Source organism: Nilaparvata lugens, chromosome 1 (assembly GCF_014356525.2).
Source record: "Nilaparvata lugens isolate BPH chromosome 1, ASM1435652v1, whole genome shotgun sequence".
Classification (NCBI taxonomy): domain Eukaryota; kingdom Metazoa; phylum Arthropoda; class Insecta; order Hemiptera; family Delphacidae; genus Nilaparvata; species Nilaparvata lugens.
In genome coordinates, this window is record NC_052504.1 from 66,743,388 (window position 1) to 66,762,275 (window position 18,888).

At 35.9% G+C, this 18,888-nt stretch overlaps 1 protein-coding gene across 2 annotated transcripts in view; it reads left to right on the forward strand.

The window, feature by feature from the left end:
- Positions 1 to 189: 189 nt before the first annotated feature.
- The window catches only part of LOC111046909 (dynactin subunit 4), a 27,571-nt gene continuing 8,872 nt past the window's right edge, over positions 190 to 18,888 (forward strand). For both annotated transcript variants that reach the window (XM_039440362.1, XM_022332557.2), the window contains exons 1-7: positions 190 to 505; positions 5,305 to 5,375; positions 13,308 to 13,480; positions 15,182 to 15,327; positions 15,797 to 15,968; positions 16,628 to 16,811; positions 17,923 to 18,124. In XM_039440362.1, coding sequence (XP_039296296.1) covers positions 377 to 505; positions 5,305 to 5,375; positions 13,308 to 13,480; positions 15,182 to 15,327; positions 15,797 to 15,968; positions 16,628 to 16,811; positions 17,923 to 18,124 — 1,077 coding nt within the window. In that variant the 5' untranslated portion in view covers positions 190 to 376. The remainder of the gene's footprint in view (positions 506 to 5,304; positions 5,376 to 13,307; positions 13,481 to 15,181; positions 15,328 to 15,796; positions 15,969 to 16,627; positions 16,812 to 17,922; positions 18,125 to 18,888) is intronic.

Below are 18,888 nucleotides of genomic sequence, written 5' to 3' on the forward strand. Positions count from 1 at the left end.
TAATGTTTTTGTAGATCAAGCATATATAATAGTAAAAAGAGATATATCTATGATTATAATATGTTTTACTTAATAATCCATTCAATAAAATTTTTAAATTATATTGAAATATTTTTCCATTTTTCAATGAGTTGATTTCTCAAATTTGATTTTTATTAATCCAGTGTACGCAGACTAAACTATCAAGTAATCATGATAACCTTAAAGTGGTAACCAAGTAAAAGAAGTAAAGTAATTATTGACTTTTACCTGAGGAGTTTTTCACAATTACATTTAAAACTGGAAATCATATATCCCATATAATTTCTACTATGTAGTGATAAATATATTAGTTGAATTGAATTGGTGCTCATTTTTCCATAACTTCTATATTAAAATGGCTTACTTGACGCAGCCAAATTATGTCAAGTATGCTTGTTCGTGTGGTTTACTAAAACCAATAACTAAAATGTATTTTTGTCGGCATTGCCTAAAATTGCGTTGCGGTTACTGTGTTTGTCATGAGGTAAACGTTTTATAATTTAACAATATATGCTACTTGAGTTTTCACAGAAAAAATATTGCCAACTCAAATAAATATGTTTATCAGGGTACCGTATCAGCATTGTTTCTAGGAGTACTGTTTATTTCCTATTGATTACAAATACTTGTAATATTAAATAAAATTTGCCAGCTAGGTTAGTAAACTGAGGCGATCGAACGTCATTCCTTTGTTTGCTAGCGCTGCTTGGTCGTGGGTTTGAGTTTTGCACGGGCCCCGAGGCATAGTTGTTCAATCATTCCATTTCTTTGCATATGCATAAGCAATAAGATTATGAGTATTATTTGCAAAAGAATAAATATTTGTCTTTAAATTTTATAGGATTCAATGTTTTGTTCATTGTAACAACGCTCCACCTGAATTCTAGGCTACCTCCTTACTTATTTACTTACTTGCTACTTGTTCTGTCTTCGCCACAGCCGGTGACCGGGGTATTGTCAATATTTCCTCATGATTGAGCAGGTCAGTGAATGTTGTCTGCTGCATGTCCTGCCAGATGCTGATAGGTGTGGTCCCGGATGTACTCTGACAGCGCATAGTACGGCCTGGCTGTCAGATAATGCTTCAATGCAGCAGAAAAGAGCCTTTCGTCTTCCAGAGCCTTCAAGGTAGCCGGTAACAGGTTATGGGAGTAGGCTCCCGCATAGGCTGGCGAGTTTCCATATTTTTTCAGTCTGTGTTGTGGAAGGTCTATGTTTTTGGAATTCCTTGTTCTGTATCCATACTTGTCGCCCCGCTGTGGTGGTTTTGCTTTCCTTGCCAGAATCGTTGCTTCCAGGATGTACTGAGAGATCAAGAAAATGAAATCAAGGATGTACTGAGAGATGTACTGAAAAGATAAAACCAAGCCAGTGGTTCGATGCAAAAAGAGTCCAGATGAGGTCAACAATGCTTTCATTGATGCTGTCTCTGAGATTGTTGAAGGTCTACCAGCATCTATGGCAGATCCAGCATTGTCTGTCCCTTTGTCTCATCATAGGTTTACCTGTTTTGAACTCATTAGTGGGGAGGACCTGATGAACATTGTTCAGGGTTTCAGGACAAGTCACAGCCAGGACGTCTATGGCCTATCAGTGTTCCTGTTGAAAAAGTTGATATGGGTATTGATGGAACCTCTGCTGTCGCTGGTCAACGGCTGCCTCATGGAAGGTGTTTTTCCCAACTGCCTCAAGATTGCAAAGACAGTCCCGATCTTCAAGAAGGGTGATCGCACTGATGTAGGCAGCTTCAGACCAATATCAATTGTACCGGTGTTGGGTAAAATCATTGAAACTTCCATGTTAAGGCAGCTGACTGTGTATCTGGAAAGGAGCAACCTTATGGGGGATATGCAGCATGGTTTTAGGAAAGGCAGATCTACCACCTCTGCAGTGCTTTCATTGGTTGAAAGAATTCATGCGGCTTTCGAGGAGCGCAAATCGGTTGACCTTGTGTTGTGTGACCTGACTAAAGCCTTCGACTGCGTGTCACACAACATCCTGCTGGACAAGCTGCATAGGTATAGAATCGGGGACAGTGCATGCAGCATGGTGGCGGACTATCTAAGCGACAGGAGGCAGGTTGTGTCGGTGATGAGTGCCACTTCAGAGGAAAGGAGAGTAACACATGGAGTTCCTCAAGGATCTGTGCTTGGGCCGCTGTTATTTCTCATACTCATCAACAATCTTCACTTTCAGAATTCTCTAGTCTGTTGTTTGCTGATGATAGTACCATAGTTGGTAAGGGCAGTGGACCCCTGGAAGCTAAACGCTGTGCACAGGAGCTATTTTCCAAGGCTGAAGACTGGTTTGCTGCAAACTAACTCAAGTTGAACGAGGCCAAGACACAGGAGATGCTTTGTACTCTTGGCACCCACGCTCCAATGGACGAAGCGGTCACTTTGCTTGGCTTTGGAATCGATGCCAAATTAAGTTGGGAGCCGCATATTGACCAGGTATGCAGGAGACTGTCTTGAGTAATCTTCCTGTTAAGAAAGCTAAGAAGCCTCCTGAGTCTCAAGAGACTTCTAATGATGTATCAAGCTGTGTTTGGCAGTCATGTGCAGTATGGAGCCATTCTCCGCATGCCAATGACATCCTGCTTCTTCAAAAGAAGGCACTGCGTGTCCTTACCTGCAGTGACTTCGCTGCCCATTGTCGACCCATCTTCAGACTCCTGAAAGTGCACACCGTCTTCTGGCTGTACATACTGGCCTCACTTACTGCAGTGAAGATAAACAGGGCTAACATGATGAGTAGGTGTCAGGTGCATTCATACGGTACCCGCGGAAGGCCACAGTTTCCACGCTGGAGATTCCACGCTGTAGGTTGTCAAAAGTGAAGGACTCTTTCCCAGTGTTGGCTCTCAAAATGTTCAACCTGCTGCCGGGCTCGGTGAGGGATCTTCCTATTGGTGTTTTCAAGAAGAGGCTGTCAAGGTGGCTGATTGAAAGAAGCAATTACAGTATCAGTGATTTCCTTGGGGATAGCTTTGAGGGACTGTGATGCCACGCCATCTTGATTCTCAAGTTTAAAGTTATTATTTTTATTTTTGACGCGATCTATCCGGGAACACTTGGCTAACGATCAAGACTTTGGATATTTGGATCACGGTGAGTAGTTTGTATTTCTTGGAGAGTGGTATACAGTGCTCTGTTATGTTCATTCCAAGAATAGTTCTTTGTGCTCTCTTTTGTAGTAGCCTATTAGTATTTTGTTGAGGTGTATTTGTGATGCTGAACCCCAGGCTACTATGCCATATCTCATGTGGGAGGCAAACAGGGCCTATGGCATGCAGTTAGTGCTGTCTTTTCTCCTGTTAAACTTGTCAGTCGTTAAATTACGAAAATTGCTGATGATAACTTCTTACTTAGTTGTTCAATGTGGGGCTGCCATGTCAAGTTCTGGTCGGTGATGATTCCCAAGAATATTGTATGTGAGGTTTGGCATTTTGGGAAAACTTCCGGGCTATTGTTTGTAGGTTGGAATTTGATGTGTATTTTTTTCTGTTTATTTATAGTGAGGTCCAGTCTATTGCATTTTTGTGTGACTTCTTTCAGTGCTTTGACTATTACATTTGGCTCCTGGTTGTGTGGTACAAGTATAGTAGTATCATCTGCAAACAGTATGCACTTGTTTCTGCTATCTATTTCATCTGGGAGGTTGTTTATATATATATATATATATATATATATATATATTTATTTATTTATTTAAGGAATAAGAGAAGTTCCGAGTTTGGGGAACACCTCTGTTTACTGCTCTGAGTGAGGATTTATACTGGATAATGCTGTTTTGTTTATTGAGATCTAACTCGACATGAGTTCTGTAAGATAGGTAGTTATCTAACCATTGGAGAGCTCTTCCAGTTATATTGAGATCTCTCAGTTTCTGTTTCAGTATATCCCAATTCAAATTGTCGAAAGCTTTTTGGAGGTCGATGAAGATACCAGTCACAGGTGTTTTCTCTTCCCATAGTTTGTTTATGTTGTTGCATAGCCCCGAGACCGCTGTCGATGTGCTGCATCCCTTTCTGAATCCATATTGGTGCCTGGTTATTAGATTATTTTCTTCAAGATGTTTTATGAGTTGGTAATAGATAGCACTTTCCATTATTTTAGATACTTGTGGGAGGTTAGCAATTGGCCTGTAGTTTTTAGGATCTGTCTTATCGCCTTTTTATATTTTGGAAAAATCTTAGATATTTTAAGGCTTTGTGGAGGGGCTGCCTGTTCTATGGATGAATTTACTATGTTAAGTAAAAGAGTCTTCAGCTCATGCTCACAGCTTTTTCAACATTTTGCCTGTAATATCGTCATAGCTTGCGGAATTGATTGATTTCAACTTCTGATAAGGCTGCGCAGGTCTGTATGTGTGATTGTTTTGAGTTTGCTGAGTACTGGTGCTCCATCCAATTTTGTTGTGCAGTATCGGATGCTCTAGCCTGTGGGCTTTGTTATTGCATAGTATTGATTTATGGTCCGAGATTTGAGTCTGTTGTACAGATACCATTATTTTGTCGGATGGCATGTTATGATAGCAGCCATCTATACTTTTTGCTGAAGTAGGAGTTATTCTGGTTGCCGGTAGATTGCACTGAACCGTGCTGAGTTAGGATGTTTTTCAACTCTATAAGGCCTACACTTCCTATTTTTAGTGTGTCAATATTAGTCTCACCGATTATAAGATTTTTTTGTGATTTTGCTGAGTAATCGTGCAATAAAGATCCAAGGCGAGTGAGATACTCACTGTTCCAGGATTCGGAGATCTGTAGGTTTCTGCTATGAATAATTTGAATTTTTCAGCTGCATTTTTGTGAGAGGTATCTCAAGCACTTGTTCTATTGGATGATGTATTTCTTTTGGAGTGATCTCTGCTACTGAGTACTGGCTGTCTATTAAGGCTCTTGTCCTCCGTTAGGTTTCCTGGCTTCATCTAATTTATAATCTGTTACCTATCTTTATTGAGGTCTGTAATCTTATATTTGATATTATATCAAAATGTCTGATGTGCTCTTTATCATACTTTTAATGACGCCTGCCTGAATTATGCCCTATCTAATTATGTATTGCAACATCGCGGTGAAGAGATAGAATTAGAAGTATGTTTATAGGAAAAAAAGAAAAGCTCTTGTCAGTGCTATTTATTTCCTACATCTCACATAATCTACTTTTAAAGTCTTGAAGGTATTCAAACCAATTGAATTAGCTTAAGTAATATAATTATTTTTTATATTATAAAAATGAAACAAAAATATTATAATCTTTGCTAATTGCTTTATTGCAGGTTGATTCTCATTACTGTTCAAATTGTTTGGAAAATTTGCCATCAGCTGAAGCCCGCTTGAAAAAATACAGGTGAATATAATATATTTTATTGTATTAAAAAAGTATTACTAGATTTGGGATTTGAATCCTTGATGCCATTTTTAATCATGTTTAGATTACAATATTGTACAATAACACCTCGCATGTTTTGGTAATAGTGATTGTCTCAGTTCCCAGAAGCCAGATCTGTCTGTATTCGCTCTTATTGGAGAAGTGCTTTGCTTTCAATTTTTATTTTAAGTTACTTGAGACCAACCAGCTAGTTCGAAACCGATCTAAAATTTTATTCATTTAAATCACCTTTGCGTTGCCGTGAAACAGGTTATGCTAGTTAGTCTGTTAGTAGAAGTTCATTAGTCATTTGACTATTAGCCCAGTCAATGAAGGTCCAAAAAAGCAGTTTCGATCCAAAAATTAAATAAAAGCTGAATTCCCCACCATCGATAGAACCCTTCCAGAGGGTCATTCTCCCAAAAGTCCCAAGAAATCCCCTTGGAGCTTTCCGCCCCAGCCCCCTAAAACATGAAAAATGCAGGTAAACACGGGAAATCAATTATCTCTGTAACCATTGATCGGAAACAGTTCTATTATATGCCATTCGATTCGTTACATTATGGACTACAATATTAGTTATATTAATTTTTCCAATAAAATTAACAGTTTTCTTGATAAAATAATATATGTGTAAAAATTTAGGGGGTTTGTGATTTGATTTTTTTGTTTTCTTCGATTAACTTCGAAACAAGTAGTTTTAAAGGAAAATGAGCCAAATAATTAATGTAGCCACTGTCATTGCAAATCCATTGATGTATATTGTTATGTATTTGCGATTCGATTTGACGCTGTGGAAGGGGAAACAGTCGACGCGGTACGGCGTGGCTGACTCTCTTCACCATAGTAAACAGTAAAATACAGTAGTAGGCCTACTGCTTTCTAAGTTGCATCTTATTCACACTATGGCGCTCGAAACAATCAATTTTGTCTATTGTTTTGACACGCGATGAAACTAATTTTCCACATTTTAATTCTCTAAATTCTCTAAAATCATTTTGTCGTTATATATGTGCTAAATCATGCATTCTATGACAGACAAAGATATTGTTTGCAACCGATAAAATATTCATACCATCACATAATATAATACATATTTAAAATTTGTGTGTATGATCATAATTCTATGCTAAAATTTATCATAAGTTATGAATGTCAAAAACTGAGATAAATCATAGATTACAATAGTGTTAACAGTGGCAATTGCCTGAAAAATCATAGCTTGCAGTGTTTGCTGTTTTCTACAGTTAATATTCTCCAAGCCAGGTTGATAATATACCTCCAGTTGAGCCAAACATATATGACGGCTGAGGCATAAAAAAATTTATACATTGGGCTTGTTGAGTTGAAACTTCCTATGATTCTCTCTGTAAAGTAGCTTATCCTCCGTTCTTACTAATTGAATCTACATTATTTAGACAGTCCAATATGAAAATTCAGTAGATTCTAAAGATGAAAGCCATGCAAACATACAAATTAAGGAAGAGTAAGCATGCATAAAATGTAGGAAAATCATGAAAGTGTTTCACATTTAACCACAAAGTACCCTACCGTATAAGATTAATTGAAAGATGATTCATCATCTTCTATTATTTTTGTTAACATATCGATTTTTCACCTCCACTCGCATCTTGTCATTCATTACACAAGGTTGGCAGAAGCTTTTCTTTATGTCGATTAATGTTGATTGAAATTGATTTTGATTAGGGCACCAAAAGAATAGATCATTTTCTATTTGAAGCATTCAAATTAAATCTATTGAACATGATTTCTTATGACTTAGCATTCACAGATTTAGTTGGGTGAAGCTATTTGAAAAATGAACCTGATTATCAATTTCATGGTTTTTATACCATTCTAGTTCATTGTGATCATTGAAGGGTTGAAGTGATGAGTTAGTTCAAGTGAATTCTAGTACACAAGTATATTGTGCTTATAATTGGCTCTTCTTTATTTTCTATCGATGTTTTGCTCCAGTAGAGAAAATTTAAAATGTTGGTTTTACATTTTATAAGCTTTATAAATAATATAAATTAACGGTAATATAAATTTGATAAGTCCAGTATTAAATTAATCGATGTTGATTTTCTTTGTATCGCTTTGTATCAATGTTACTTGCACTGTTTGCAATTCATCACTATTATCTCAAGAATTAGTTTTTTATGAATTTCATGATCTGAAAATTGAAATTCAAATGCTATTTGGATGACGTTCACATTCCACTGGTTTTTTTACAATAATTGTTAAGTTGAAGAGTGAGACAATTCAATCCATTTGGAGGTAAAAGGAAATCGCAGTGCGATTTGAACAGTGGATAGTAACTTTGAAATTCAGTTGCTCAATTCATTTCGGCTTGATACTATCATTTGTAATTATAGTTGATCAATGCATTGTATATAATGTTTATATTTCAGTTTGACTAATCTTCTATCACAGTCTCGCTTTCATTCATAAACATGATAATCCTAAATACGTTGATTACATTAAAGATGTAGCTTATCTTACGTCGAACAATGTACAATACAAACAATTTTCATTAAATTACTATTATGATGATCATTGGAATTTCTGCCTGTGATTGAGAAAAAGTCATTTTATAAGCCTTGAAATTCGTACCTAGAAAAAGTTGCATTATTACTAGAAATTTTGTTATTTTTACTATTTATTATAGGTACCGTACATTGATTTCTGTGATTATAGAGATCAACTACTTTATTCTGAATCAGGATAAGGATAAATAATGAAATAGTGAGATGGAGATAACATCCATAGTTACATAGCATCAATTTGAAAGCTCTGATAATAATGATTTGAACGGAACTGCGATTCTGGCTTGGTATTGCCTCTTCATGTTCAGTGAGAATAGAAAGCTTCAGAGTAATTCGTTCTCACTATATGTGATAATATTGGTAATATTATCACAAATTAATGTGCAATAAATTAATCTACTTTCAGCTTGAAAATTTTCAACTTATCAGGAGTACAGTGTTATCATAATAGTAGTATCTCTCCCTTTTATATTTATTTTTTTTGTTCACGTGATCTGATGATATTCATTCCATTATCAAGTGTTTAAATTATAAAGAGTGATGAAACAAGATAAAACACAAGAAAAGCTATGAAAAGAAATTTTGAATCTTCATTTTTCACAAAATAAGGATAAGATGAAGGAGTCGGACAAAAATATATCATGAAACTTCGTTGAAAAACATAAATATCTGAAACTAGAGTTATCAAATTGTGTTACCTCTGACTCGTATGGAGAAGGCACACTTCAAATTAATATAATAAATTCTGTGAGCAAACAACGAAATCCTGATTTTTATCATGAGCATGGTTAAATCAAGAAAATTGTATTATTTTTTAGAGTATTGAAAAGTGAAAATCTATATACAGCGCATGTCAAAACAATAGACAAAATTAATTGTTTCGAGCGCCATAGTGTAAATGAGATGCAATGTAGACAGCAGTATTATTCCGTTTACTATGGTGAAGGGAGTCAGCCGCGTCGGCTGTTTCCCCTTCCACAGCGTCAACTTGAATCGCAAATACATAGCAATATACATCAATGGATTTGCAATGAGAGTGGCTACATTAATTATTCGGCTCATTTTTCTTTAAAACTACTTGCTTTGACGTTAATCGAAGAAAACAAAAAAATCAAATCGCAAACCCCCTAAATTTTTACACATATATTATTTTATCAAGAAAACTGTTAATTTTATTGGAAAAATTAATACAACTAATATTGTAGTCCATAATGTAACGAATCGAATGGCATATAATAGAACTGTTTCCGATCAATGCGTACAGAGATAATTAATTTTCCGTGATTACCTGCATTTTTCAACTTTGAGGGGGGCTAGGGGGGAAAGATCCAAGGGGATTTCTTGGGACTTTTGGGAGAATGACCCTCTGGGAGGGTTCTATCGATGGTGAAAGATTCAGCTTTTATTTAATTTTCGGATCGAAAAAACCTTTATTGACTGGGCTATATGGAACAATGGGTGGGTAGACTGTAATTAGATAATCTGTTGGTACAAATGTATTCAATTTTCTTACAAGATATATTTTTCTAAAAAGCCTGGAACATAATTGCAATACATGCTCATTCCTTCACAGCTTGATATCAATCCAAACTCCCAATAATCTAATTGAGCTTGCTCTTCTAGAATTACATTTTTCAATGTTCATATCATGTCCTGTGTCTTGTACTCATTCAATTAAACATATTCCTTATGAAGCGACCTTAAAGAGGCGTTTACTTTAGTCAAGTTTTCGTGACGTTTGTGTAAAATAAAGACATTTTTAAACTTAAAGTCAGGTTTACAAGAACAGAAACTTAAATCCACTATAAAAATGTTGACCTAAGTTTTGTTGAATTCAGTAGATGATATTGAACATGTTTGACTTTTAAATTCAACTTGAATTGAAGGTACAATCCAACCTACAAATGGGAAAATGAGATAAAAACAGTTGTCAATCAATGTAGAGTGTATAAAAACAACTAAAAAGTATGATGCCGATTAAAGCTGCGTTCACAACAAAGTTATTAACAAAATGCTTAAGGATTAAGTTATTTACTTGTTAATAACTTTGTTGTAAACGCAGCTGAAGAAGAAAACTGATATTAATTAAATTTATATACTTTTGAGGTTATGAAAACTTGAATTTAAGTTTTCAAAATAGCCTATTCAACTCACAACGTAGAAAAAACTCGTATTCTCTCATAAATAAGAAAGCACTACCGACTCAAGTTGAAACAAGCGAAAATAAAGGTAAATAGTGAATTTATTGCAAATGCTAATAATAGGTGTAAGGCTGCTTGGTCAATAGTCAAGAGAGAATCTAATCTCATGCCTGCTTGTAAAAAACCAATACCAATCTCTCCAAATGTATTGAATGAGCTCTTTGTTAATGTACCAACCAGAAGGTTGGATGATAGACAGGACCAAATTGATACGTCATTTCAAAATTTTCTGATTAATGCTCCAAAGCCTTCACACAATTTTAAACTTAAGACAATTGATAAGTTAACCGTTAAATCCATTGTTAATAGAATGAGTAATTCTCGTAGTGAAGATGTGTTTGGAATGTCTAATTACTTGATCAAAGAAATAATTGACTCAACCTTGCTTCCTCTAACATATATTATAAATTTTATTATTGTCATGGGCTACTTTCCGGATTGTTTGAAAGTGTCCAGTGTTACACCTGTTTTGAAAAAAGGAGATCCAAAAAATCCTGAAAATTACAGACCAATTGCTCTTGTGCCTATCATCAGTAAAATAATAGAATTTTGTCTGCTAATGCAACTCTATGAATATTTCATTTTCAATGGCTTATTATATCCCCATCAATATGGCTTTAGACCAGGTCACTCTACAATAGACGCTGTTGAGAAAATTGTAGACTTTGTACATCGATGTTTTGAAAATAAATGTGCAGTAGGGGCAACCCTATTAGACCTTAGCAGAGCATTTGAGAGAGTTTCACATGTGATTCTCTGCAAAAAACTTGAGCATTATGGTATAGTTGATAGAGAGTTAAGGCTATTGAAAGGTTATTTGGTTGGCAGAAAACAAATGGTAAAGTGTGCAGGTAAATGCTCTGATGTATTGAACATAAATACAGGTGTACCTCAAGGATCGGTCCTTGGGCCTTTCCTTTTTCTGGTTTTCGTAAATGATTTCAGTTTCAATATACCAGGTCTTTCTGTATTGTATGCTGATGACACCTCAATAATCCAATCAGATGTTGAAATCGAAAAACTTCAGGATAAACTTGACATTTCCTTGAATCAGGCAAAATCACGGTATTTATCTAATGACCTAGAACTAAATGAGCAGAAAACAGAGAAAATAACATTTACATTAGGGCATACTCTGAACCACAATAATCTTAAGCCTGTCAAATTACTAGGTGTAATATTGGATGGTAAACTCTGTTGGGAGGAACATGTGAATAGTCTCTGTAAAAAACTTTCAAGGGTAACATACCTCCTCAAGAGATTAAATAGTTCTGTTAATCTGCAAGTATTGTTGATGACCTATCACGGACTTTTCCATTCTCATCTTAGTTATGGGATAAGAATGTGGGGCAATTGTCCAACACATAAAAAAGTTTTCATATGGCAGAAAAGGGCAGTTAGAGCTATTTTGAACCTTTCCCCAAGAGAAACTTGCAAGCCTCACTTCATCAAACTGGGTATACTGACTCTGCCATCTCTATATATATATTCCAATTTGATAAGTGTAAAGAAGAATTCTAACAACTTTCACAAACATAATGAATATCATGCTTACAATACTAGGAATAGGGAAAAAATTATGAAACCAAATCTCAGATTGAGTAAGAGCATGAAAAGCTACCCCTATTTACAGTTGTTATTTTACAATAAACTACCAATTGAAGTTAAGAACCTGCCTCAAGAAAAATTTAAAGTTGCCATTTCACAAATGCTAAAAGAAAAGGCTTACTACTCTACTGAAGAGTTTTTAATTGATAGCATATAACGTTTTCTACTTAGAATAAAAATGTGACTTACATTGTAAGAATAGTATTGTGATTACTATGTTATGACTTTATATAGTAGTACTAGTTGTAGTGTTAGTCTTTGTGTTTCTCTTTTAATATATTACGAATTGCTATTTATCTATATGCTGTGTAAATGTAATGTTTCGAAATATTTTGCTATACCTACTGATATTATTGAAAATGTTCATTCAAGTTTTATTAAGAATAAGATGTTGACGAAAAATGTATTTATGCTAGTGACTTACATCATGTAATCTTGAACTTTTGACGAGGCCTGAAATGTACTGTACAAATGTATTTATTGGTCAATAAAACAAATTTATTATTATTATTATTATTATTATTATTATATTATTAAAGCTAGGACTGAAGAGAGTTGAGCGCCTCACCAGAATTACAGTAACAATTCATGAGAGGTGCAGTCAAAAGCTTTACTCAAATACAAACACTAATTCCAAGGAATCTCTACCCTCAAAAGCATCCAAGATGCCTTCCACAGGCGATGAGAACGCTGTTGTAGTAGATTTATCTCTACAAATTCAAAGCTGGCCTCTCACAAACAAGTTGTCTATCTCAAGATGGCCCACCAGCTGTTCCTTCATCATTGACTCTATCACTTTGTCAGATATAGGACGTATGTGAATATTGATCCAATATTAAGATGAAATAGATGAGCGGAATTAATGTAATATGTTGTCAAAAGTTAACGATCTGCCGTCTTGTATAATGGACAGTCTGCGACTGTTTCAGCTCATTGGCAAAACTGAAGGAGTTGCCACAAATTGCCACAGTAGCCTTGATAATGTAGCAAGTCATGTTATACATATATTGGCTGACAAATCTTGTTGCCCACTATTCTTACCACATCTGCATGTCCACTCCACTCCATTTACTTTTTCTATTAATTATTTAAATTATCATTGCTGCGTTGTAGTGGTCTGGAGTTTGATACTTCAGCCTGCTACGCTCTTTCTGATCGTGGGTTCGAATCCCGCCGGTAGGCATGGACGATGGATCTTATCAGTAACCCAACGCACTCATTTCATTTCCCAAGCAGAGGCTCAATGCCTATGTAGACATCCGCAAAAATAAAAACCATTAAAAATTCTCTCTCATCATGCCCCCTCCCAATATCCTCGTACATAACAAGCATTGTTCTCAGTGAAAATTCAACGTTTGGTGTAATGATAATAAATTATTGCATATGACTACGGTAGGCATCCTAGCCTATAGGAATATTTTTTACAATCTTCATAAAATTGTAGAATATATTTTATCAATACTTTTCTTCGAATCAAATTACTGTGTGTTGTAAGGTTATCTATCTAAACAATTCGCAATTGGTTTGAACTTACGTTGGCGTTTGTTTTTCAGGTGTGCTAATTGCTATGATTGTCCACATTGTTTCCATACGTTGTCGATAAGAGCAACATCAGTCACCAGAAGCTCTGAAGATGGATCAAAAACAGCTTCAAAATTGTATTATTTGGCTTGCTTCTTTTGCCGATGGACATCACGCGATGTTGCCATACCTGATCAGGCCTCTGGTAGGTTTCAGCACACGATTCATTCTCAACTAAATGTACGATATCCCCCTGTGGGTTGGGGGAGCTTTGAGTCGAACATCGTACTTAAGAATTTGTTGAAAACTAGAATACACCCACATTATCCCTGCTTGTCGTAGGAGGCGACTAAAAGGGACCCCCTTTCCAAAACCCTTCTTCTTCTTCTTAGGCCCAAATCCACCAAAAACGAAAACTAAGGTTTGAGCGGGGCAGTCGGTTCTAAGTCAGATGATTTTGAATTGGTTTTGTAATATGATGTTTTGTTTATTTAAAATCAACTGGCGCTCAAACCAAGTTGGTGAATTTGGTCCTTAATATGCTTTGGGACTTTTCATTTCTAGAATGGCACTTTTCCCATTGACTTAGCTTTGTGCCAATTTCTTTTTCTATCTGTCGGCCTTCCTTGGCCATATTCTTACTTCTTCTTAGGCCAACCCAAGGTGTTATGTGGATTGTCCTGATGGATGGTACTTTTATATGGTGTCTCTAACGGTGCCTGCAGGATACCAGGCGCCCTCCTGTAGTATTCAGCCTTGCCTGGACATTTGGGGCTCTGTTTGGGTTGACTCCACTTCCCTAGCTGTTCGTGGGAACCACATGAACAAACCAAACCTCAAGGCAACTCCAGAAGTTGCCTTGCCTTCAAACTCACGGGATCTGCCTCATCAGGGCAGGTTCCTTAAACTAAAATGGGTGCTTCAGGAACACAGGAGGCTCCGTTGCACTCTTATGTAGAGGCTATCAACATTGAGAAGGCTTCTACTGATTACGACATGTATGATGTAAGCTCAATCACATCATCCCAACTGGAGAGGAAGGATGAGCTTCTCAGACCATTCAGGCAAAACTTCTTGGGAGAGGTGAGGCTTTTGACCCTGAAAAGTTTCGGAGTGGCAAAAAGAAAAACCCAAGTGACCAGAGATGGGTAAAACTCCAGGCACAAATGATGGTCAAGAGGCTGAGTCGAGGGTGGCCGGGCGCCCTACAAAAAGTCCAGAAGTGGAAATTACGTAGGTCACGAGTTTGTGGGTGGAGAGACCAAACCTCACCACTGCTCAAAGAAGGGCGGCCGTACAGGCAAAACTTCTTAGGAGAGGTGAGGCTTTTGACCCTGCAAAGTTTCGGATGGGCAAAAAGAAAATACTCAAGAGACCAGAGATGGGTGAAAATCCAGGCACAAATGTGGGTCAAGAGGCTGATTCAAGGGTAGTCAGGCGCCCCAGAGGCAACTTGGCGACCCCTTCCTCAGCGGAAGGATCTTCAAAGAAGGCCAGGAGTGGAACTCACGTAGGTCACGAGGACCAATCAGTCTGAAGAGACTGCCAAGCATATCAGACTGGATTGCGACAAGCAACCATGTGATTAATGGGGATGTTAGCATAGGGAAAAACTCCTGGTTCTTGTAAAGGACACAGGTATTGGTTTGCCTAACTAGCATACTACTTGGGAACACAATAAGCTTCGGTTGACGCTTCTTTGAACCTTTGGATCCTTGAATCCGTCCCGTCAAAAATAATTATAATAATAAATGGACGATAAATTCAAATGAGTCCCTCACAATTAAAATACTCATTCACTATTACTTAGCTTATCTACAAAATCTTATTCAATATCTTCCTAGTTCAGGAGATCTATTAACCTTAATTCTGATTCCTAATTGTAATTGTATTATTTTGATTGCAGCTACTGGGCGTTGGCCTGAACGGGAAAATGAGAACAGTGAAACAATCGCCTCGCTCATAGAATATTTCAAAGTTTTGGCTCTGAAGGAACGCATCGATAAAGAAAAAATATTTCACACTCCAAGAAGAAATTTTTCTCATTTCTCAGTAAGTTTTACATCTCGGATTATTGATTTTTGCGATTGTTTAATATTTATTTATTTATTTGGAGATGGTTATTGAAGATATTTTGCAATATTAGAACTCGAGATGCATTTCCAAAAATTCTAAGTTGCTGAATCTTATGGCTTTTAGTCCTTTGTATGGAGTAGCCCTCGATTTTATTTAATTCACAATTTATGGTGGTTCCATAATGACTGAAATCAAATTCTAAGAGAATTTTGTTTGGATTATTTATCCTGGAATTATATTGCATTTGATTCAGTCAGTAACTCATTGTACTATACTAGAAACTATCCTATCAAGTTTTTAAATATCGTGGTCATATTATTTATTAATATAATCGTAAATTATTTTTGAATATTACTTTCTCTGCAGTATGTAAAAATCTTGTAAGCATCCATATTTTTCTTGATGTATTGTTACATTGCATTACACTAGGCTTCCTATTTTCTAGAAATTGGGCATGACTGCAGCTCTAGTGCGAAAGAGATCTGGCCTTCCAAGCCTCCCCCTTGGCAGAGATGCAGATCTCACCAGTCTACCCACAATTGTGCCTTCACTTGCTTCAGAAACAGTCGAGCCACTTCCATCTGACATTTTCACTACGGCACCAGATTTAACCAAAGGTAATTAGAAACATTAACGTACATCATCAATATGTAATCAATCTCTAGCATTAATATATTTCATCCAGTCATCAAGTTTTCTATTGTAATTCTTCATGTATGTCAATAATATTGAGAATTGCGTTGGCCTTCTGAGATATCGCCCTATCAACCTATGCTATACTAATACTGGAACAATCGGATGTTCAAATTCCTCCAAGTGCATTGATATTAGACCACAGATGAAAAACAATGTTTTAGGCCATATATCATCTCATCCCACAACCGAATACTTATATTGTCATGATTAGCATCAATACTCGAGCGCCAGAACAGAGTATTGATGTTAATAATTACCTTGAAAGTATTCACTTGAGATTATTGGGTAATGAGATGAAATGTTATACTTGAAGAGGTTTTGATGCTCAACTACTTTTACATGAATCTAGTTTTTTTGTTATGAAAAATGCCTGAATATATATGTGGAATTTAATAATTACCTTAAAAGTATTCACTTGTGATTATTGGATAATGAGATGAGATGTTATACTTAATGTGGTTTTGATGCTCAACTACTTTTACACGAATCTAGCTTTTTTGTTATGGAAAATGTCTGAATATATGATGTGGAATAATTGATATAAAGAATGTTTGTAGTGAAACGTAGTTATTGTTTGCAGTGACGACACTTTCACAGCGCTTCTCTCAGCCTGACATCCAGCCTGAACGCACAAGTGAGATGTGGCCAATCCACAAGCATCTATTCATCAAGCGCTCGCAGCGCTGTCGCCAATGTGAACACAATGTCTACAAACCGGAATACAACCCAATCTCCATCAGATTCAAAATACAACTAGCTGCTTAGTCAGTAAATTTATTGAGTATTTCAAATAATATAGTTTTTAAATCTAGTGTTTTTTCAGAATGCAAAGGAATCGTGAAACTTAATCAATCTAGAACTTGTTCTAGTTCAATGAATCATTCAACTTTCTCTTAATCACAATATATCAAGAAAATATAATTTATATCATAAACTTATGGTTTTTATCATATTAATATTGTAAGATGAATTTATTTCGCCGATCAGTTTTAAAAAATAATAATCATGGAGCTTAAATGTTATAGGTGCGTTACCTACGTTATTGGTGTTTAGTTTCAAGATGTGAAGTTATATTTTGCTTCAGAAAAATTTTGAACTCTGAATTGTGTAAACCTCAAGCCTGAGAGTGTAATATCACAATTTGTTTATTAACTTAATTCACATTCCATTGAAGAATTATCAATGTCTACCAAAGAAGTTGGTATGCTAGAATGCATTCTATTCCTAATGGAAGATTTCCTAATGAAATTATCATCCAGTAAAAATTGATATTATACGACCTTTGCTTCTACTGGTGTAGCTGTCATCTGTGTATTTTTCCATCTCGTTTCAAAGTTGTCCAAGAGCGTGGCCACGAATAGAGTTTGGGGGAACCAAAAGAACTGGATCACAAAGAGTGGATCTAATTGCAACCATTTCCCCCGCTCCCCTTACCCCCTTAAATGTAGGGTAAATATCACAGTAATTACAGAAATCATAGTTGCTGTAGTGAACACCTTGGCATTGAATTCAATTTGATTTGATGATACATGACAACGTTGATACTCTGCAACATACTGTGTGAGCATTTCATGCACATACTGGTGCTCTTATGTTGAGGGGAACATGTATTAATAATAAACATTTCTTATTTATATCAATCAATATAATCACAATATATCATTTATCTAATTTTTAAACTGATAGCCTATATTTTCTTGTATTAGTATTCATGTATTTGGAACAAATACATGTATACATTTTCTGGGAAAATTGTTTGTGAGGCCCCCTGGCTACGCCCATGAAGTTGTCATCTTGCTCTCTTTTCCTCAATTCTCTTTTATGTTGATTTGCCACAGCCAAATGTTGGTGACAAATCCTACTATTTGTTTGTAGCTACCACATCCCAGAGATAACTCTGTTGTCGATTGGCGAGCTGAAAGCAGGAGAGCCGAGCGAGATAGTGGTTCGCCTGTGCAACCCGACGCAGCATCTGACTTCGGTGGACTTTCGACCTCTGCCGTCTGCAATGGAGGAGGATCTGCTTTGGGAGCGACAGGTGCAGCTCTGTGAAGAACGCGAACGCAAGGATTCCCAGGTATGCTATGAAACACCTTAATTCCGATCCTAAAATCCCGTTTTGGTCATTTTATCAATTTTAATTCATTTTTACTTCACATTATTCTCTACACTAACGACACTTACTACAGATTAACACTAACTGTTGGAAACTATTCAAGAGTTTCTTGAAGCAGCCAATTAAAGAAGTCAATTGTAAAATAATCAAATTAGAAAAATTTAAAAATGTATTGTGAGTGCTCATGAATACAAAAAATGAAAGTCGGAATCGAGATCTTACTTTCCTTAAAGAATGGTTGATATTTTGATTTCTTTTCATTTTATCAGTCATTGGCATTTTCTTCATTGTGGTATGGCTAATTGAAAAATTTCATGGACAAATTTAACACCAGTGTCTGATTTCAGAATACTTGATTTGTTTTAATTGTGAAATTGTATAGTATTGAAGTCCGGGTTTATATTTCATTTAATCGAAATAAACACTGCAGGAAGATTCAACAGTCATGAATGTATAAAATTTGTTTTACTTCCTAATTTCAAATAAGCTATCTCAAGGTTATGTTCATTTCCAAATCTCCCAAGTAGTACTAAATTCGCAAAACTTAAATTATGAACTCCTCAGATAAGTATACAATCATATTGAACTCAGAACCAAACCATAAAACTAATATTACATTTCTAAAAAAAAATAACTCGAATTTCACAACACAAATTATCTAATTATCTGAAATTGGGTGAAACAGAAAACTGGAGCTCTGAACACGAGTTTGTATTGCATTTAAT